The sequence below is a fragment of the Gigantopelta aegis genome, chromosome 7 (genome assembly GCF_016097555.1).
Source record: "Gigantopelta aegis isolate Gae_Host chromosome 7, Gae_host_genome, whole genome shotgun sequence".
NCBI classification, from domain to species: domain Eukaryota; kingdom Metazoa; phylum Mollusca; class Gastropoda; order Neomphalida; family Peltospiridae; genus Gigantopelta; species Gigantopelta aegis.
In genome coordinates, this window is record NC_054705.1 from 2,607,582 (window position 1) to 2,631,808 (window position 24,227).

Genomic DNA, 24,227 nt, shown 5'->3' on the forward strand with positions numbered 1-24,227 from the left:
TAAAAAAGAAAAATTTATAAACGAACAAGCAAAAAACAATTTAAAAAACAACAAAAACAAAGTAAAAACAATACAAACAACACACCAAAACAACACCTCTATTCACACGCACACACAAAACTGTCAGTCTAACTCTGTCTTGAATACAACTTTAAACATCATTATATCGGCTACTTCTAAGTTCGTTAATTTAGCTTGACACATCACTATTTCCATCACCCACCCTTCCCTTCTTTGCGAAATTGCAAGTCGTGATGGCGGATATAGAATAACATAATGTATTTATATTACATATATGTCTCTATCGTATATGCTTTTGAACAAATATATTCATAATATAAACACATTATTCCATAACTACAAATAGAACTTTTATTTATATAACATATATGCTTTTCCTAACACACATCTGTGCGCGCGTAACAAATGTTGAAATAAATTCAACTTTATAAAAAAACACCACTTAAATATGTTCATGGTTTTTATCTTAGGACTAGACGAATATACAATAATACGTAGATACGTCAGGCATTCGTTGTTTATCACAATGCGGTTCTATAGCCGTGTCTCTCCTTTTGGTACAGTAATAGAAACACATCTATAGAAAGTGTAACACAGGCTAATTGTACACGCCGATACAAACGTTTAAATGAGATGCCATAAAATAGCTCCATGACAAGTAGTTTTGTTGTGAAACGTAAAGATCATAGCCTGAATTACATTTTTACATAATTTTAATTACCGAAGACTATTATTAATTTATGTTATAGCAAAATGTAATAAGGGTGACCAATGGGACAAAACATAATGTTACAGTTTCTATTCGAAGTGAACACATTGCTGAATGGATAAATGACACCCGAACACATCGGCTATTGGACGTTAAACAAAGGCTACTAGTATTCGAAATGCATCTCTGTTCTGAAAACAAAATAACTAGTTGCTATTTTAACGGATGGGCCTACGTCATAACTATTTTCTACACACATATTTCGACATGACTTCTCGAAGACACCACTGTTTTCACAGAGCGGCACCGCATTTTATCTTCGATAAAATTGATTTAATTATGCAAATAGTTTATATATGGAATAGATTAATTTTTAGCAATACACGTACAAACAGTGAACTATGGCACTTATAACCTGTGAGATAGCGCCTTTAACACTGAGGTTTAAACAATGGACGGATTACAAGTGTGTAACGCTCGGCTGTTTATCTCAACATGATTTCCAGATCGGCAGTACATACCATTGTCAAGGGCGGACGCATGAAATACTTTAGGGACGGAACCAGTAGCAAAATAACATATATATACCAACTCGTGAAAATGGCACTTGCATTAAAGTTTGTCATTCGTGAAACAGAAATTGTAAACATATTAATACAAAGTGGGCCTTTGAAGTTATTCCTAGGGGCAATAGGCCCACTAGCCCTCTCGCATGGATCCGTGTTTGGTTTTGGGTTTTTACAAAGTACAGCTCAGCAAATGTTAATTAGTGTATTAGAGACATATTATATTTAACACCCTGCCCCTCCGTCCACATTCCCACATGCTCCGGTCTGACTTGTAAATACCATAAACATTTGAAGCCCTAGAACATATAGAAATATTTTCAATAAAGAGGTCATATCAATATTAAAATGGAGTGTTATGGAATGCACTGAATGCCATAGATCGAGTCTTATTTATGAGTCTTTGTAGCGTGTATGTATAGATACATTCAAACATAAACATAACCTGGACCGTTTGCGCTTATATCTATCTATCTATCTATCTATCTATCTATCTATCTATCTATATATATATATATATATATATATATATATTTGCTTCCATTAATTTACCGTTCTTTAAAATATATTATTAGTAACTGATATATTATATATTCTTCAGAAATAAACGAGCAACTGTTAAACACAATTACAACAAAACTATTAACCAAACTCCATGTTTGACACAATACCGTAAATTATGCAATATACGTGACTAAGAAATGAATGTTCATTTATGCAATGGATGCCTGTTGACATTCTTCTCAGTTATTACGTCAGGCGTATTGTATATAACTTGTCGCACTAACTGCAAGGTTAAGTTAAGTTTTAAAGACATCGAAACATCTTGATTATTATCAGCGCCACTGAAATGTCATTGATATTATTCCCCCTGTTAAAAAAACCTCATAAACCGCGCTTGACACCCGCACCACTGTACATATTATCGTGTGTCCCTATGAGGCCATTTAAAAAAAAATACAAAAAATATCCCTGATCCAGAAATTGCATAGTTTACCGTACAGTGTCTGCATATAATATTGTATAGAACATATAGAAGTAGAGACATATTATATTGTATTATTACAACCAGTCGACTTACAAACACCAAGTGTAGATAAACGTCAGTGGTCGTAGAAGTTATTGCAGGAACGGGCAAGTGGCAACAATGAGTGTTAAAGGTACAATACAACAAAAAAAATCTATCAGGATTTGGGTTTTATTTATGCACTGAGAAACCTCACACTAACTATAAGTCTATGTGTGTTTGTTTTTATTTAATTTCCAGACTACCTTGTAGAATGGATTCTTAGTTTCTAACATTTTGCTTCCAAATTAAACAACTGAATATCAGGTCTTACTCCACAAAGTGAATTTCGAGCCTTTCTAATACAGACTAACTATTCAATATTTTGATTATTGCTTTTATTTAGTTTAACAAGAGTTAACTTTGCCTATATATTACGAACGTGGATTTAGGCTGCAGTTCGTGAAATCGTTAAATATAAATTGGCGTTACATTTGGAGAATACAGTATGTTTCATAATTAATGAGCCAAATAAAGTTAATTGGAGAATTGCATATTTAATGGGCCTAATTTTCTTTTTCTCTTCTATTTTGCTACGGTAAACTGAACGCTTTACCAAGTAGCTATCAATATTTGTTTGTGTATCCAAGCCCTTAGTAAATCAAGTATACATTGCGATGTGGTTACTGGTAATCCCCACCCACCCACACAAAACACAGTTTGTACTGAATAATGCGTGTAATATTAATCGGTACTATTTTTCTTTCTCAACATCAGTTTACTCAAGAACATTATTCCTCACTATTAGTTAAGTATGACTTGGTGATATAATCTGTCACGTGAGTGGAAAATTACAAGGTTCTATGTGCACAAAACCTCATTTTGAGAAATCGCCACTTGAAGTTGCCATATCGGAGTCATAGAGAGGTCCCTGCAACAGTTTTAATATAACATCTGTCTTAAAATACCACATTCTAGGATGTTTACTATGTAGATAATTTTATTTTCTATCAAATAGAATGGATAATTCATTTTTGGAAAAAAATTGCAGATAGAACCTTATAATTCTCAAATATTATTATTACTATAAGCTTTACTCAGTAAATATTCCCAGTAGCATTTATTAATAGATATCTTTATTTTGCAATAATAATATAATTCATTACCTTGTTAAAGAGTCCTCTGGAAAGCCTTGTGACAACGAACTTAAAAAAAAACCCAAAACAAAACAAAACAAAAAAAACAAAACAAAACACAAAACACATATTTACACAGTATGTTCTCACTGGGAAGACGGGAAGTCTCAGTAACGTATTGCATTCTACCCTTGATACACCACATGCACTGCGGTGTCTGTCTGTGGAGGTTCATCGGCGTATTCTATTTCCGGTTCCTGTGGATGCTCGGCTGAACTGAACTCCACTCCGCGCAGCCACTCGAAAATCCGTTCCAACCTTTCCGTCTCGTTATCGGAATTCTCCCCATCGTCCAACCGTCCGTTATTGAGCCGGTCCGAACAGCTGTCCTGTATCGAATTCATGACGGGGGTCGAGCTGTACCGCTTCAGTTTGTGAGAGTGCACGTGACTTTTATGGCGGAATGGTTTTGTGAAAACGTTCGTGTTGTTAACACTGATAGTCCTGCTGTTCGCGGGAACATTTTTCGTCTTTTTGTAAACCGTGAGTTTCTGCTCCGATTTGTTTCTCCGCAGAAACGGTTTCGCCGTACTTGCGTAGCTTTCGATGGGGACGATTTCGGAATCGTTCGTGGTCAACAGTCCCATTCTAGAACGGACCCTGTCCTGGGACACGGACCGACTTTTGCTGATGAGCGACTGCGTCTTCTGGGCAACCATGCGGTTTTTGACGCCGCTGTCGTTGTTGTTCCTCTCGTACAACGTCTGCAACTTCGTCGTCGACCCGGTGTCACCACCCGTGCTGGGGTCCGACGATCGAGTCCGGCTGTTAGTATTACCGACGTTTCCGATAGCCGGGTATGAACTCACGGAATCGCACGACAGACTGTGAGGGGAAGGGTTCGAGTTCTTCAGAGACCCGTCCGTGTTGTGTCTGCGTAACTGGGACCCGTTTTTAACCCTCGAGTAGAAACTCGACTGTTCCGTTGCAGAAGGCGACCGACACTTGGCGGTTCTGTCTCCAGCTATAGGAGGCAGTTCAGGCGCACTCATTCTCCGCAATGTCCGAGAACTGGCGACGTCTCCAGGGCTAAATTCATCCCTCTCCCAACTACTCTCCGCGTCCTCGTCTGGTAGCTGGAACGTGACAGCACTACCCCGTCGGCTTGTTTTCCCGCTACAACGATCGCTTCGTAACGTGGACCCACGAACCACGGTGGAACAGCTGTTACCAACGCAAACACTACCCACACAACTGTCGTCTGCTGGGCAATCCCGGATACCGTCTGCTCCGAGCCCGCTCATGCGCATTTCGTTTCCCGAGCTTAACCGCAAGAAAAAAAAAAAAAAAGAAAAAAAAGAGAAAAAAACCTATTCAGGATTTTTGCCGAAGCGTGTTCAATTTGATTCAACTATTGTGGCCACTTGTAGAATGCTCTGATCCTATTAGGTGGTAAACAATGGGATTTCGTTTGACGTAATGTAATATATTCTTGGTGTGTTTTAAGGTACGCCACCTCCCTTTGTGTGTGTGTATGTGTTTGGTTGGGGTGTTTTTTCATACTACGTAACAGTTACAAAAGAAAGTCTCGATTTGGTTAGGTCACCACACCAGTGAATAAGTAGTGTTGGCCGAGTACAGTTATTGTTCTGGTAAGTTCAGTGTTCGCAGCTCCAGTTCACCGCTAAGTGCCGCAAACGTTCTTTATTGTACCAACTGAAAGAGAAGAAATAGGTATTATTATTACGTTAATGACTGGATGTATTTAGTCAAATTATTATATTTGCTTATGGGTTCAAGGCTTTTCCAGGACAGGGGCATGTGGTACACGCACACACACACACACACACACACACACACACACACACCACACACACGGAGATGGAGAGAAGATAGAGAGACATATATATATATATATATATATATATATATAGAGAGAGAGAGAGGAGAGAGAGAGAGAGAGAGAGAGATGCACACAGATACACACACAGACACACACACACACACGCACACACACACAGAGATACAGAGTCAGACAGAGAGACACACACAAAGAGAGAAACAGGGAACGAGAGGTAGACACACACACACACAGAGAGAGAGAGAGAGAGAGAGAGAGAGAGAGGAGAGAGAGAGAGAGAGAGAGAGAGAGAGAGAGAGAGACAGAGACAGAGACACAGGCAGATAGAGACAGACAGATTAATGTTTATACCCTACTGTATACCCTAATGCTTGTAGAAGCTTAAGTGTCATTTTATTTCTATGTTATATATATTTCCGTATGCTATTATTGACTAATTAAAATCTGATTGGGACTGGTGCCAGCATTAGTACAACCAGAAACACATTGAATTACAGACACTGAAATTCCGAGGAGGCGGGACGTAGACAATGGTACAGCACTCGCTTGATGTGCGGTCGGTTTGGGATCGATCCCCGTCGGTGAGCCCATTGGGCTATTTCTCGTTCCAGCCAGTGGACCACGACTGGTATATCTAAGACCGTGATGTGTGTTATCCTGTCTGTGGGATGGTGCATATAAAAAGTCCCTTGCTAACAATGGGAAAATGTAGCGGGTTTCCCGTCTAAGAGTATGTGTCAAAATTACCAAATGTTTGACAATCAATAAATAGCCTCTGATTAATAAATTAATGTGCTCTAGATAATGTGTCGTTAAACAAAACAAACTTTAACTTTCCTATTCTGAACGAAAGAAAGAAAGACATGTTTTATTTAACGACGCACTCTACACATTTTATTTACGGTTATATGGCGTCAGACATATGATTAAGTACAACACATATATTGAGAGAAAAACACCGCTGTCGCCACTTCATGGGCTTCATGTACAATCCCACAGACAGGGTAGTACATACCACGGTCTTTGATATACCAGTCGTGGTGCACTGGCGTACTCTGAACGAAGAAGTATTTTAGATATGTAACAGTAGTCGTTGAACAGGCTCTTCCCGTCGGGAGGATGTTACAATAGCAGACAACTCGGGATATTCTCTTTAAAGGGCGCGTTTTATCTAGATGGAGAAAATCCTTAACACTGTGCACTGATACTTCTTATCGCCCCGCCCCCGCCTAACTCCTGCCCCACCCTAAGGTATATTAGACAAGGTTCAGCCCTGTTCTAAAATTGTCGGCTTTTTTGCTGAATCAAAGAAATAAAATCAAACTTTGAAACCGATTAAATTACCTTAGTGAGAGAAATAAAATAACGAAATTAAAGCTAGTGACCCGAGTTTGATTTACAGCCTTTTTTAGCAACTAAAATGGCACTTACAATATTTTCTAGTTTAGACTATCAGTGTCTGTATAATCAGTGTGTCTGTTACATCCTAATGCTTGTTGTAGCCCAAACCGGATTTTACCGTCCAATAATTCCATATGCACGAAAAGAAAAAATAAATATATTTGCTAGGAAGTAAAATGAACAACGATCGCTACAGACGTTCATTCGTGACGGCAAGCGCATTAGATATACAGACAAATAACACATTGGCATTCTTAACAAGAACATTGTATTTAATATTATTTTATTTTACTGTCAAAGAGTTCAGTTAGTCCGATCCAGCCTCGTGGCGCAGTGGTTAAGCCATCGGACTACAGTTTGGTAGGTACAGGGTTCGCAGCCCGGTACCGGCTCCAACCCAGAGCGAGTTGTTAAGGGCTTAATGGGTAGGTGTAAGGCCACTATACACCCTCTTATCTCTCACTAACCACTAACCAACTAACAACTAACCCACTGTTTTGGACAGACAGCCCAGATAGCTGAGGTGTGTGCGCCCAGTACGGCGTGCTTGAACCTTAATTGGACATAAGCACGAAAATAAGTGGAAATGAAATGTTAGTCGGAATCGTCTAAAGGATACTGCAGACTGTCACGTCTGGTACACGTGCGCCGTGCCTGTTGAGCACAGACACACACTACGATTGTTTCATTACGGCTGGCTGCATGCCGTTTCCCGCACGTATCCAGTATAGACGCGCTCAATGAAACAATTGTATTTTGATTTGATTTTTGCATGCATTCAGTCTATATGAGCCTTCATAATGGCTACAAACTGACGACAAACCCTTTAATACACGTACTTATATTTTGTGCACCGATAGGAAGATGACTATAGATTCCTCTCACCTTCAACAAAAACTGAAAAAAATCCTTTCGAAATATCCTCTTCACAAGTTAAAACGCCTTGTTGGTGTGTGTGGGTTTTTAATTCTCATCGTTTAAACCCCATTAAACCATCATTAGAATACGTTTCTAAGAATCGCTGTCCATCCGGTATGTGTCTTAAAAGATATTCAACAAACACTTTCTCCGTCTCCTGTTAACACACAGGAGGTAAAAGTGACATGCCGCGACCCGTGGTCGTGTTTTATAAGGAACACGTTATCTACAATGAGTAATAACAATATTTTGTGGGCCAGCCACAACCTTGGAAATTGTTGGCAATCGAACCGTGATAAGTGACTCTTGTGTTGGCTAATGTCCTGAAAGGTCGCATGCCACATTTTTTTGTCTGGAGCTGAAGGAAATGAACTGCAGTAGTCGTCTAGAAGATAAGACGAAATCTAAACAGATTGGATGGGGAATTAGCATTATAATAAAATGTGCATTGGATATGTGTTGTGTTTATGTCTGTACACTCACATATAATAATATACTGGTAATAACAACAATGATGGACCTCAGTAGTATAATCGTTAAGCCATCGCATATACGGCTGGTAGGTACCAGGTTCGCATCCCGGTACCGGCCCACACCCAGAGCGAGTTTAACAACAGAATGGCTAGGTGTAAGACCACTACACCGATGTCTCTCTCACTAACCACTAACATATAACCATTAACTCACTGTCCTGGACATATATCTGAGATAATTAGATACAAACACGACAATTACTATAACTATTGATATTGTGTGACTGTAATTATATTTGTATATTGTTGTTCATGATAATACTAATCTCTTGTTGATGATAATTATATTGATATATTGTTATTGATGATGTTGATATGTTGTTGATAGTACAAGTCTTGGTATATTGCTGTTGATGATAATGTTGATATCTTGTTGGTGGTCATTATATTGGTATATTGTTGATGATGATAATACTGATATCTTGTTGATGGTAATTATATTGGTATATTATTGTTGATGATATTAATCTCTTATGTATGTGATAAAATGTATGCTGTATAAATGCTGTGTTTAGGTATATACATTGAATAATGATAACAATAATAGGGGGCGGTGTTATGTAACTTTATATGCCTGTACCTTTTAGAAATGTGAGGTTATATATTATAAACATAATGCATGCCTACTTTGATGATTTTGTTAAGTATAACCCCCCTGTACATTAGCTCCGAAAGTTAATGGGGTGCGTTTTCACTAAGTTTTTAAGGTAAATTTCCCACCCCACATTTGTTTTTTACTAAATACTTCATTATGAAGATATTATTAAGATGATTAATTATATAGGAAGAATATATTAAAACAATACGTCAGTTTTTAATTATTTCTATTTAATACCGTAAAGTTTCAAAATAAAGCTATATTTTTCGTCTTTATTTTGAAAGTTACAATTCACTCACCAATAAAAAGAAAAAAACGTTCGTCATCTCTAGTTGTAATTTTATCATTTGAAACCCCTATAGAGAGTTGAACATGTCTTGAAAAGTGGTTCCTTTTTAATTTTTATTTTGAGGTTTTACGGTATGGTCACTTCTGCACTAAAATAGTTTAAATCATTACACAATCAGAAATTGCTGAATATTTGTTTTGGCAGGTTTTATCATTTGTTTGCTGTAATCCCAGAAGCTAACAGTTCGAGGGCAATATGAAAATCTTCCATTGTAGCACTTGCATTTGCTTGCACCTTATTAAGATAGACACACAGATTTGATACATAGTTTTGTATGGACAATGGCTTGTATTTTTTCTTCAGTCGAAACAGATCACTTGACTTTGGCAGAGACAAGCAGCTATCACGACAGTATCGAACTTCAAGGTAGAGTCTCCTGACTTGGTCATCATGTGATATTGATCTGTCCGCAATGTAAGTTTTAACATCACTGGAAGAGGTGAAAGGTCCCCCAAAGGATTTCAGCTTTTCTAAATCCACGTTTCGTCTTATATCGATTTTGAGGTTTTCACACTCTTTTGCTGAACAGTTTTGTTTGACTAATTTATCCTGTTCATCTATCCAAGCTTTAACAAGCTGGTTGACCTTTTCTGCTGTTTTTCTGCAGTCTTGAAATGCACTTGCAGGTTTGAGTTCAATCAAATCAAAACTCTGCCCCTTTACAATTGATGAACTAGCAATGGGCAGTTCTTTTGATCCTCTTATTGACAACTCATAGTTAATCCTTCCAACCTGGCGCTCGGAGTCCATGTTACTGACTGGTGCCTTATTAAGTACGGACATGTTCTTCTTGGTGAGAAGTTTATCACTGTTTGGGTTGAATTCACCAAAGCCAAACACATCTGCCCTTTGTCTGAACCAACCTGCTGCAAGCTTCGGTAACATTAGACCAATTACTTGAGTCACTTCGGACCTGTGAGCAGAAATAGCAGTTTCCAATGAAACAATAATATCATTGTTCCATTTGCAAGATTCATACCTATCAGTGGATATGAATTTGAAAGCAGGTTTAGAGAGGTCAAGCAGAGTGGCTGGATCAGTTGTGGATAGATCTACATAAAGTTGTTGCATAGCAGGGATTAGTTTTTCATAGTTCACTGTACCATGGTATGTCAGACTCAAGAATCCTTCAATCAGTTGTTGACCAAGTATTGCCATGGCTAATATCATGACCTGGAGGCAATCAACCTCCTGGAATGCTCTTAAAATGCAAGCAAGAGAGTTGGTGACATGTTCATATTTATCAAGGAATTTGGTCAAATCTTCTCCATGGTGAATCACTATTGCACAAGCATACACAAATCTGTTAAAACGTTCTTTCTTCAGTTGTACAGCATAATTGTGTTTTGGAAAAATATGTTTGTCAAATTGGTCACTGTAATTCCATGTCTTATGGTCAAAGTCATGACTTATAAGACGCATTGCAACATCAATATAGTGTTCACATACTGTATCATGGCATGTAGTGGAAGTTATGAGAACTGCAGAATAAAGTTTGTCCTTTCCAATGCCATTTTCTATATCAGCACATACGCCCACCATCTTTTTATTAAACATAAGAGCAGGGTGGGTACTGCAAAGCAGTTCCTCTGGTATGTGATCTGTTCCTAACTCTAATGCCACCTGTTCATCAACACCAAAATTATGACTAGCAGAATCCATCATCCGAAAGGTAATTTTCTTGAATAGGTCTTCAATTGAAACACCACTACATACTGACAGAATATTTAATATGGCTATTTTAAGATTAGCCAGATTTTTGCAACACTCGGTAGCAACTGGAAGTGAAGGAAATGCACGGAAAACACCATCGATTGTAATACCTTGTACCATGAAAGAACCAACACCCTTCTTTCGGGATCCATCATCATGGTATGTTATTACCGCATCTTCAGCTTTCATCATCTCCTCAACTATACATCGTAAAGCCAAGACTTCAATGGCTTTACCTGATGCACGAATAGACTTCTCATCAGGAGCTGTGTCCAGATCAATAAAATCCTCTTCATTGTGAAATTTCCACTGCCTTCCAAATAAGGTGTTAGCAGTAATAATAATACCTGCTACCGCTTGTGTCTTACTGCAATGGTAAATGCTGATCAGTTTGTCTACTGCTGTGTAGAATTCTGGCTTAATTTTCCTTTCACTTTCTCTTATATGGAGCCATTGACTTCGCATCTGATCATCTTTTATCATGTTCGAGAAAACATGTCTCCTGAATCTCTTCCTGTTATTTTCACCATCATCATTCTCGTCTGGCTCATATTCAGCATCACTGTCTACATTAAGTGAAGTGCCCATCTCAGCTGAATCATCAGTTTGCATCTCATCATCATTGACATCATCCCAAGATATTCTTTTCTGAACTGTTTCTTGGTCACATTTATCTTTCTGTTTCATTCGATCCTTGCTTTCCATTTCAAATTTCTTTCTTTTCATTGTTTTTGACCACCGTCTGTCTACAAAATCATCACAATAGCCAATTCTTGGTCCTCTTTGATCATTCAAAAACTGTTCTTCTATTTCAAGCATTTTGATACCAGTTTCCCTCTCTAAGATCTTTCTTCTTCTTTCATCCTTAGTAGAAATGTCAAACAAGGTAACCTTTACCCGTTGATTGTATATCTTCATTTTATCCTTCCATTGCTCATTCCGACGCTCAACTCTAGTTTGTACATTTCTGATGAATTCTTTATACAGTTGTTCAATACTTTGAGTAACAGCCTTCACTGTTTGACTATAAATATTGCAAAACATCCAGTGCTCTATTAAGACGTAAGCTAAAATTCTTGCAGCATCATTGACTGATCGCTAAGCTTGACCTGCTCTTTCTGCCTTTAGCAGATACATCATGGCTTCGATGATTGTTTTTTGAACAGGAAGTTTCCCCACCGGCAATGAAGCTTTTTCAATATATATTTCTTCACCAATAATCTTCTGTGACTTTGATCTCATATCTCTGTTTGGGCTGGGGCCACTACTTGAAGTCAACCTTTTTGAAGCTATTTATAATTGTTTTTAATTCAGTGCCAACTGTTTCCTTTAAGAGTTTAACAGAAAAAAACCCTAATAGTTTTATTTTTAGTAGAAGTAACACTATGATAATTTATGTTTAAAAGAATTGTCTGGTTGGTTTGCAATGCATATGATATAAACAACTGTGTGGCTTTAAGAAAATTATTGTTGTGACATGTGTCAAAACATCGTATTGTTGTGACTTGTGTCAAAAAATGCAATGTACACAGTCAATCAATGTTGATTGTCATTAACCAAAACCCAAAGATATTGCAGCCTTTAAAAATATATTCAATAAAATAAAACTGTTTTAAAAATTAAAAAAGCTACCATCATAATAAAGTTTATTATGTTAAATATATTATAACAATCGATTCTACTTTGAATAGTAGAATTTGGTGGTGGTGGTGGTGGGGGGGGGGGGGGGGGGGGGGGTGTATTTCCATAAACACCTATCTCCAAATATGGTTTTTTAAAAAGGCTTTTATCCTACATTTCTTAATATAGAATAAATCAACATGAAATTATCTTTGAAACAGGCTGATACTATTAACGTTTAGCAAATTCTGAATTTTTGGACACCAGGAGCCACTTGATATATTTGTACCCCATGTACAGGGGGGTTAGCATATAAAATATGGATAATTTTAAGTTGTTTCACCATTATAAAAGGTAACCCCATATTTTGAGATGGGACAGGCTATAAAAAAGTATATTTTTTCATATTAACCCCTCCCTCTAACAATAATGATGATGACGTTGATATCGTGTTGCTGCTGCTGATATTAATATCATGTTGAAGATGATATATAGCTTGATGATGATCGTCGTGGTCTTGATGTTATTGATATATTCATGATGATGATGATGATGATGGTGGTGGTAATGGAGCTGGTGGTGGCGGTGGCGGTGGCGACGGTGATATTGATATATTCATGATGATGCAAATGATGACGATGATGATGATGGTGGTGGTAATGGAGCTGGTGGTGGCGGTGGCGGTGGCGGTGGCGACGGTGATATTGATATATTCATGATGATGCAAATGATGACGATGATGATGATGGTGGTGGTGACGGAGCTGGTGGTGGCGGTGACGGTGGCTAAGGTGATATTGATATACTCTTGATGATCATCACCACAAACGAGTGTCGGGGGATATGGTTCTCTATGATTATGGGATAATAATGGCCATAGCAAGGACTGAATGATACCTTTAAAAACCCAGACCAAATCTCTTCCTGTCCACAATAGTATATATGATAATTATTGACAATTTTATAGTAATAGTAATATATATATATATATATATATATATATATATATATATATATAGTAATGATGATAATTATTCCTTATTTTAGTATATTAGATGCAATTTGGAGAGTCCCATTCTCGCAGAAGACTAACATATCAAACGTGCCAAGACCCATTCACGTTCTGCAAGCCGATTGAGTTTATATAACCGCCCCACAGAGGCATGCCTCTGGTTCGCGTCATATTCCTTACCGTACGTAATGTAACCGCCCCACAGAGGCATGCCTCTGGTTCGCGTCCTATTTCTTACCGTACGCAATGTAACCGCCCCACAGAGGCATGCCTCTGGTTCGCGTCCTATTCCTTACCGTACGCAAAGTAACCGCCCCACAGAGGCATTCCTCTGGTTCGCGTCCTGTCCTTATCGTACGTAATGTAACCGCCCCACAGAGGCATTCCTCTGGTTCGCGTCCTGTCCTTATCGTACGTAACGTAACCGCCCCACAGAGGCATGCCTCTGGTTCGCGTCCTATTCCTTACCGTACGCAATGCAACCGCCCCACAGAGCCATGCCTCTGGTTCGCGTCCTATTCCTTACCGTACGCAATGCAACCGCCCCACAGAGGCATTCCTCTGGTTTGCGTCCTATTTTTTACCGTACGTAATGCAACGCCCCACAGAGGCATTCCTCTGGTTCGCGTCCTATTTTTTACCGTACGCAATGCAACCGCCCCACAGAGGCATTCCTCTGGTTCGCGTCCTATTTTTTACCGTACGTAATGCAACCGCCCCACAGAGGCATTCCTCTGGTTCGCGTCCTGTCCTTATCGTACGTAACGTAACCGCCCCACAGAGGCATTCCTCTGGTTCGCGTCCTGTCCTTATCGTACGTAATGTAACCGCCCCACAGAGGCATTCCTCTTGTTCGCGTCCTGTATTTACCGTACGTAATGTAACCGCCTCTGGTATTTATTTGATAGTGTGTCCTTCATAAATTTATCCTCGTGTCATAACTGTCATATACAACGTTCTTGAGCGCTGCTTCTCTAGTGTATGTGTGTTCGCCTGGCGCGATCTCTTTGATGTGGGTCGGTCAAGAGCTTTAATGCATTTTTAACATTTCCTCAATGACAAATTTAGAACCGTATTCTCTATTTACAAAACATTACTGGTAGCGAGAACCTGGCCTTTGGCCTGTAGTTTGCATTGATTGTGTGAGTCCTCATATTCTCCTACTGACAGATTTCCATAACGCTTGAAAGTTTGTTTTGTTTAACGACACCAGTAGAGCACATTGATGTATTAAGCATCGGCCATTGGACGTCACACATATGGTAATTTGGACAGTCTTAGAGAGGAAATCCGCTACATTTTCCCATTAGTAACAAGGGATCTTTTATATGCACCATCCCACAGATAGGATAGCACATACTACGGTATTTGATATATACCAGTCGTGGTGCACTGACTGAAACGAGAAATAACCATATGGGCCCACCGACGGGGATCGATCCTAGGTAACGCTTGAAAATACTAAGTATTATTTTCATATTTTCATTTGAACATAACAGAGATAAATTAGTTATCAGTCGCGTGTTTAATGAAACTATTCAATAGTTTTGCTTACATTGTATTACGAGAAGGAGTGCTGTATTACGGGAAGGAGTGCTGTATTACGGGAAGGAGTGCTATATTACAGGAAGGAGTGGTGTATTACGGGAAGGAGTGCTATTTCATAGCAACCGGTAATATTACGATTCCGACCGAATGTATATTTCGGAAGTTTCCGAATGAATACGGAACATGAAGAAAATTTCGAAAGGTACCGATAAATGTTCATTTCAACGATTTTATCAAACAACTTCCCCTTCTAATTAGGATGGAGAAGTCACTTGTTTATCAGTTATATTTATTTATTATTTCATTCATTCATTCATTCATTCATTCATTCATTCATTCATTCATTATTATTATTATTATTATTATTATTATTATTATTATTATTATTATTATTATTATTATATGCATGCTGCTGGCGGTGACCTAAACCTAACTATCTCTGTATCTATGTAATAAACTAAACATTTATTGCACTGAACATTTTAGACCTAAATATAGCAAACATTTTCTAAAAGTGGATAAAGATTATTGAAACGTGTTAGATAACATTTATAAATGTAGCTGGAATTAATGGCCAGATCAAGCGAAATAATCTAAACGGCCCAGACAGAAATCAGCTTTATTGATAAGACTGACAGAAGTTATTTACATGTTGGAATAGTATAGTACAAGTGCGTTTCGGTCAAATTAAAATACACACACACACACACACACACGCACACACACACACGCGCGCGCGCGCGCACACACGCGCTCACACTCACGCACACACAAACACAAACGCACATACATACAAACACGCACACACACACACGCATACACGCACACACAAACACACAAACACACACACACGTACAGACAAACACACATATGCACATACATTCAAACGACACACACATACACACACACACACCAACAAGCACACATACACACAAACACACACAAACTCACAAAGACACACAAACAAATACACAGACGCACATACATACAAACGCGTTCACATAAACACACACACACACACACACACACAAACACACACGCACAACCGCACACACAGTCAGACACACACGAATATATATTTATTTGAAGAAATGTGATGTATGAATGTACGTAAATGAAGTGACGCTTAACACTAATATATATATTTGTTAGAAGAAATGTGATGTATGAATGTACGTAAATGAAGTGACGCTTAACACGAATATATATTTGTTAGAAGAAATGTGATGTATGAATGTACGTAAATGAAGTGACGCTTAACACTAATATATATATTTGTTATAAGAAATGTGATGTATGAATGTACGTAAATGAAGTGACGCTTAACACGAATATATATTTGTTAGAAGAAATGTGATGTATGAATGTACGTAAATGAAGTGACGCTTAACACTTATATATATTTGTTAGAAGAAATGTGATGTATGAATGTACGTAAATGAAGTGACGCTTAGCACGAATATATATTTGTTAGAAGAAATGTGATGTATGAATGTACGTAAATGAAGTGACGCTTAACACTAATATAAAATCCACGAGTTAAATTAAAACGCAGTGTAAAGAATTGTACACAAATATAAATATCATAAACAGGTAAAATTAAATTTTCTAATAAACTTCAGTATCACAAATACATTTTAACAACAGTTATGGATGAAATTATTTCGACTGTATTTTATATTACATTTTATTACTGTGTGCAAATGGTGAAACTTAAATCAAATATCTGTCCGTCTGTCTGTCCCGATCCCCCTGGTTCCTTCATTCATTCATTCATTTAAATTATTTTCGTGCTAATATTCAATTAAAGATCAAACACGTTGTCTTCGGCACACACCTCAGCTATCTGGGCTGTTAGCAGTTAGTTGTTAGTGAGAGAGAAGTCTGTTTAGTAGATTACACCTACCCAACGAGTCGTTAAACTCGCTGTGGGTGGGAAGCGATACCGAGCTGCGAACCCAGTACCTACCAGTCGTATATTCGATAGCTTAAACACTACGCCGCTAAGCCGGTGCGCCCCCCCCCCCTAAATATTAGGCCTAACAATAACGTAACTTTAGATAAAATAATTACTAAGCTAGCTCAGGTAATAATATATATTGATTTAAATTTAATCAAATTAATCTTAAAACATTAAAAGAAACTTATTTTAAAACTAAGTTAAAAGAGGTCAGACCATAGAACATGACAACATGTACGGAATAAATGAAATGAACCTAATTGGCGGTAAGCAACCACTCTAGAAACAAGCCATGACGCTAACAATGTAGTAAGTAAACCGCTTAGTTCTCTCAATAAGTTAGATGTATCCAAGTTTCTAGGAAACTTCACAACAGACCGGTCAGTGAGGTAGAACTAAACTTTATCGTGCACATTAAACAGATTAAATCATAAGTTGTCGCTGATGCCTATTGAGTAAAAACTTACCTTGAGGTATTTCTAATAATAGACTGTACAAGATAAGCAACAATCGAGTGTTGATTGATTGCTCAGTAGGAAAAGGCAGTGTAAACTCATAGCGTAGATTTACATGTATCGGGTTCTATATGTTTTTTTGTATCGCACGACCTCCGTGTCATTCGGTTACTTGTGTGGCATTATCATTATTTATGATACACTATTCTCCTGGCATTATGCTACACTCGTTTTGCGTTATGATTATCTATGTTACAAAATTGTCTTAATGTCTGTTTTTATGTCTGTCTGTCCTCCTGCTAGTCTGTCTGTCTGTCTGTCTGTCTATAGTTACGTACCTGTATATATGTGTGTGAATGTTTGTATGTATGTATGTGTGTATGTATGTATGCATTGATGTATGAACATCTATATATTGTATGTATGTCGAGGTTGACTATGACATACATAGATATTCATGTATGTATGTATGTTTGTACGTATGTAAGTATGTATGCATGTATGTATGTATGTGTGTGTATGTATGTATGTATGCATGTGTATGTATGTATGTATGTATGTGTGTGTGTGTGTGTATGTATGGATGTGTGTGCATGTATATATGTAGGTAGGTATGTATGTATGTGTGTGTGTGTATGTGTGCGTGCGTGTGTGTATGTGCGTATGCAACATATATGAATGGATGTATTGATGTATGTATTGATGCAAGAATATCTATATATTGTATATATGTCGGATTAGACTATAAAAACATACATATTAACGCAATGACGCAGGGGATAATTAGATCCTTTCTGACCTCATAAATTGTCTCATTCCATTGCTGGGATACGATCCTGTGGCACCGACAGGCAGACTTGTCCGATACTTTCTGAGCTATCGAGCCATCCTGTATGTATATGTATGTGTGGGTGTGTTGGTGTGGGTATCTATTCAGACGTATAGCAAGATATTCCAATGTGATCATATAAACATATGTAATGGAAATAAGTTTAAATGCTGTGCGTTTGGAGTTGTTTCGTTGTTGGCGTGTGAATGGGGTATGTTTACGTCGTTATTTAATTTATTCATTGTCTGAATTACCATGTTGGATATTTCACAGCCAGTTCATTGAGGTCACATTGCTAAACATGTAAGAAGAACAAATCAATAGTTACGAGTTTTACATAACGAGCTTCATTATAACACGCCTTGCACGTGCGCGTAATGTTACATCAGGTTGCGCATGTCCGTTCAAAAACGGGAAATAATGCATGATAGGATTACCGGAGACTTCGAAAGATTCCGTCCTCAAAGAGAACTATCCAAAATCCCCTCTTAGAAGCTCTTTGATTGTGGTATTAATGCACGCTGAGCTCTTGGCTACCAGCTTCTCAAACAACACGTTGTTTTGTTACCACGGTGAAGAGTGTTGTTACGCAGAGACTATAAAATCCCTATCACTAGACTTTTCACAGGCACGGATACAACCACTGACTAATAGGCTGTCACTGGGTATTGGCACTAAACATGATCCCAGGTCAAGTCGAGGCAGCCCTTACCTCCGGTCCTCCGCAACTGTTACGTTATTATATCCATTTATCACCAAAATTGAATGGAAATCTGTAACAATACAGTCAACCAAATATATTATAACCTAAAATTAAATTATATTTAATGTTATAATCGCCTTGCAATTTTGCTTGCAAAGGCAACTTGGCTTTCCATCTAAATGTTGGTTTTTATTGACGAACACAATTTCAGACCACTTTTTAAAAATATATACATTAATTGTTTGTATTTTATTTTTGGTGAACCATCTAAATTTGTGCTCAGATGTTAAACTGGTGCATATTTGTTTGTCTGAATTAAATTATATTGTGACTAAATGTATAGCAAATTTCTGTCCGTCACATTTCCTGTCCTCCCTACCCCCCCCCCCCCCCTCCCCCCTTACTATGGGAACAGTAAGCGTGTTTTAACTCTCGGACATAAGCACGTCACCTACCTACCAAACAAAGAAAACCTCTTTTCTCATTTAGACATAAGTGTCCCAAACGAACGTGTTGGAACATCGATTTCACATACACACGGTAAATTCAAACGTCTCATCAGATTTATACTGATAACATACATTTTTCAAAAAGTGTCCAGCTATGTGTCTTTATGACAACCAGGATCTGGTGTATTCTGACATAAACTGACAACCTCACTGAAACTGTTGTTTCTACAGTGCAACCTAATATAATGTACACCATCAAAACTATTGGCAGCCACCAATATTGCTGACTATATTTTATTTATAGCCTACTGTTGTTGGAGGTTTTAATAGTTGTGATATCTGGAATAATCATGCAGCTTTAACACATTTATTTTTGATTAATTACTGAAAAAAACTATTTTTAAATGACAAAATTACCCGAACATCTATTTTCTTGCATTATTTTCTAATCCGGATGAATACAATATGTACATTAGATGTATTCCTACAATCTGTAATCCAGCATTTTATTTAGCTAGTAACATTAGGTAATACAGCTTTAACAATAAAATAAATTATCAACTTAATCCAAGGCAGATAATCAGATCTGAAAAAATTGGTTCTGAATCTAGTATAAACTCAAAATGCTTTTCATGAGAGCTAAGTGATTATTAAGAAAAAAAATTTATCTGGAGATCTAAGTATATGTTTAACAACCTTATTGTTATGTACAAATAAGAACAGAAGGCACAATAGTGGCAACAAATTTAATTATGTTTTTGATAAAGTTTTTCTTCAAATTTACTTTAACTTTTGCATAAAACTACAAATTTGTCTAAAATATAACTTAGCACCCTATAAATATATCAAAATGACAATAAAAATCAACTTCTTTACAAATTTGAGTTTTCAGAATTTCATACATAAATAATTAACAATGTTAATGGAAACTAAAGACATTAACCCACTATTGGCACATGCTATTTTTAATATAAAAATAAATTGCTATTAAAATCTTAGTTCAGGTTGCCTATATATAATACCATATTTAAGAGCAGTTGTATATGGCAAGTCAAATACCATGTAAAAAGAAATTATTGAAATCTTTACAGTATGAATTATAGGCCAAAACCAACTTTTCTTCAGTGCTAACTTTGATTCAAACTCCATTCAGAGCCATACACAGATATTATTGTCAAGGTCAAGGTCATTGTGAACTTGCATGATCGAGTGATGGCTAATTAATCAACCAGTATACATTGGTACTAGATGAAATAAAATTGCAATTTTTTTTTACCCAGATGAAACTATTATTTTTTTACAACCAACACACTCACATTTATAACCAATCACAGGACTTGTGGTGTTCACTTCTCTATCAAAAGTTGGGTTCACCTCGAACTTTGACCCAGCCGGAAGTTATTTGGTTTAGTACTACCTATAGCCAGTGCACCACGACTGGTTTAACAAACGTAGTGGTAGGTCTATCCTGTCTGTGGGATGGTGCATATAAAAGATATCTTCCTACTAATGGAACAACACAATAAGATAATATATGAAAATGACTAAACGTTTAGCCTATAATGAAATATCAATGTGCTCTAGTCGTGTCGTTAAGCAAACAAACAAACTGTTTCTGTGTTTTGGCTCGCTTACTGTTTGGGAGTGTTTGACAGAACAGTACCGCCAATTTTATTATTGTTATGTATTCTTTTGTGATAACTACCTTACAATAAATGTTGTGTATTTCTTCACTATTGTTTTTTCTTATCACTGCGGGATGACTATTGCGTATTTTAATATGTATTTCTCTTGTCACTGACTGTCTGTGGGGGTATCTTGCGTTGTTAGTCTTCTAACTGATTGCTGTTGCACTCACACAACTGTTATGGTTGTTCGCAAAGCGTTTAGTGTTACTGCTGTCGTTTTGTGAGTATTAACATATCATTATCTGTTGACGAGTGTGTTTACAAGACTCGTGAAGTTTACGAAATAACAATATAAGCCTCGGTAGTGTCGCGGTTAAGCCGTCGGGCATCAGGCTGGTAGGTATAGGGTTCGTAACCCGGTACCGGCTCTCACACAGAGCGAGTTTTAACGACTCAATGGGTAGGTGTAAGACCACTACACCCTTTTCTCTCTCACTAACCACTAACCAACTACCAACTAACCCAATGTCTTGGACAGATAGTCTAGGTAGCTGAGGTGTGTGCCCATGACAGCGTGCTTGAACCTTAATTGAATATAAGCATGGGACTAAGTTAAAATGAAATGAAATAACAATTTCAATGAGTGAATGACGGAACGAACGAACTAATTAAATAACTTACAAACCAACAAACTAATCAACCAATCAACCAATCAAAACACCAAACAATTAATTAATTAATTAATTAATTAATTAACGTTTAACGGTACTCCAGTTCGAAAAAAAGAGCACTAAGTGAATTTTAACAGAAACATCCACTGTGGACATGGCCGTGTCGTGAATGTACACCGGCAGGACAGTTCGACCCGGTGCTGGGCTTGTCAGTGGCATATTATCGCAGGTTATTACTCTGGTACTAAACCGATAGGTTGGCGTGGATTACCCGCTGCATATCGGTTAACTCGCTCCGTGACTGTTTGACACTCGCTCCGTGATCGCTGTGTGCGTGTACACCTCAGGTCATTGTTCATTGCTCTTTGCTCTTTAGTTGTTTATACATGTATATATCTTCATGCTCATATTCAATTAAGGTTGAAGCACGCTGTTCTAGACACACACACACCTCATCTATCTGGACTGTCTGTCCAGGACAGTGCGTACGTTGTTAGTGAAAGAAAGGTCGGTGCAATTGTCTCACATCTACCTCGAGTCTTTAAAAACCTCTCTCGCCCTCCCTCTCTCTCTCTCTCTCTTCTCTCTCTCTCTCTCTCTCTCTCTCTCTCTCTCTCTCTCTCTCTCTCTCTCTCTCTCTCTGTCTCTCTCTCTCTCTCTCTCTCTCTCTCTCTCTCTCTCTCTCTCTCTCTCTCTGTCTCGCCCCACCCCCTCTCTCTCTCTCGCCCCCACCTCTCTCTCTCTGTCTCTGACTCTGTCTCTGTCTCTGTCTCTGTCTCTCTCTCTCTCTCTCTCTTCTCTCTCTCTCTCTCTCTCTCTCTCTCTCTCTCTCTCTCTCTCTCCCTCTCTCTCTCTCTCGCCCCACCCCCCTCTCTCTCTCTCGCCCCCCTCTCTCTCCCTCTCTCTGTCTCTGTCTCTGTCTCTGTCTCTCTCTGTCTCTGTCTGTCTCTCTCTCTCTCTCTCTCTCTCTCCTCTCTCTCTCTCGCCCCACCCCCTCTCTCTCTCTCGCCCCCCCCCCCCACCTCTCTCTCTCTGTGTATGTGTGTGTGTTGGAGTAGGTATCAGCATTGAAGTATCAGGCCTTGACCACGACACTACGGATGACGGTGTTACTCGCTGGAAAGGTCAGCTGTTATCTTGGAATTCTTGGGGCGAAAAGCAAATACGATAATGTTATTGAGCTATTTCTCCTTGCAGCCAGTGGACCACGACTGGTATATCAAAGACCTTGGTATGCGCTATCCTGTCTGTGGGATGGTGCATATAAACGATCCCTTGCGCTAATCGAAACGAGTAACCCATGAAGTAGCGACAGCGGGCTTCCTCTCAATATCTGTGTGGTTCTTAACCATATGTCTGACGTCATATAACCCGTAAATAAAACATTTATTTCTTTTTCCTAGCGTGTGATATCAGTCGTGGAGCACTAAGTGAAGTTTAACAGAAACATTCACTGTCGACATGGACATTGGTGAGTCATGTCCCCCCCTGCCCCCAACTGTTAAATCAGAATGGTTGCTGTGTGATTATTGACGATCTATAGTATATGTCTTGTAATTATTCATATTCCTACTCATTCATGTAGACGTAAGACACACCCCGCCCGAAGTTAGGTTATTTCTCGCTCCATCCAGTGCACCACGACTTGTATATCAAAGGCCGTGGCATATGCTATCCTGTATGTGGGATAGTGCATATAAAAGATCCGTTGCTACGAATGGAAAACTGTAGCGGGTTTCCTCTCTATGACTGTGTCAAAGTGACCATATGTTTGACATCCAATAGCTGATGATCAATAAATCAATGTATGCTCTTGTGGTGTCGTTAAACAAAACAAACTTTAAAACACACCCGAACGACAAAACCGTTACCGCTATCGAAATTCATATATACTCTTCAAAAAAAGAAAACGCAAAAGGGTACAAATGGGTTATAACTCCGATTTTATGTTTCCTACCGGTTCATGCTTTGTGAATATAAGGTCATTGCATGTCCCAAACACATTCCCACGGTTACATTCGATAAAACGCAGCTACTGTACAATAAAGTTCCAAAATGTGAATATTCGCAAAAACGCAGCCACGTGCAAACCATGTCACCACTGCACGTGCGTTGTCTGCACGTGCAACATGAACACCGACAGTATAAAAGTGCAGGGTGTTCCCTTGCCTGGCCTCTGTATCTGGCCGACAGTTGACAATCCAGGACATGCCACGTCTCAGTGAACCGCAGAGAAACAATGCCATCGGCCGACTAGACGCAGGCGAATCCAGAAACGGCCGTTGCCAGGGCATTCCATGTGTCCCCAAGCCCATCTCCAGACTGTGGGACCGTTACCAGCAACATGGATCAACACGTGACCTCCCTAGATCCGGTCGACCACGGTGTCACTACCCCCGGGCAGGACCGCTTGACAATCCGGGTACGCCACCTTCGGGAACGATTGACTACTGCCCACTCCACAGCCGCAGCAATACCAGGTTTGCGCAGGATATCCGACCAGACCGTACGGAACCGCCTACGTGAGGTAGGAATTCGTGCC

At 38.6% G+C, this 24,227-nt stretch overlaps 2 protein-coding genes across 2 annotated transcripts in view; one reads left to right on the top strand and one right to left on the bottom strand.

Annotated features, from left to right (window-relative positions):
• Positions 1-1,849: 1,849 nt before the first annotated feature.
• On the bottom strand, positions 1,850-4,748 carry LOC121377206. Its single transcript, XM_041505114.1, has one exon. It carries the CDS (start codon positions 4,746-4,748, stop codon positions 3,624-3,626), a length of 1,125 nt encoding a protein of 374 aa, XP_041361048.1. The 3' UTR covers positions 1,850-3,623.
• Positions 4,749-13,161: 8,413 nt separating this feature from the next.
• The window catches only part of LOC121377209 (putative uncharacterized protein DDB_G0286901), a 70,392-nt gene continuing 59,326 nt past the window's right edge, over positions 13,162-24,227 (top strand). Inside the window, exon 1 of the mRNA XM_041505116.1 lies at positions 13,162-13,221. Within this exon, the coding sequence (XP_041361050.1) occupies positions 13,162-13,221 (60 nt within the window). The remainder of the gene's footprint in view (positions 13,222-24,227) is intronic.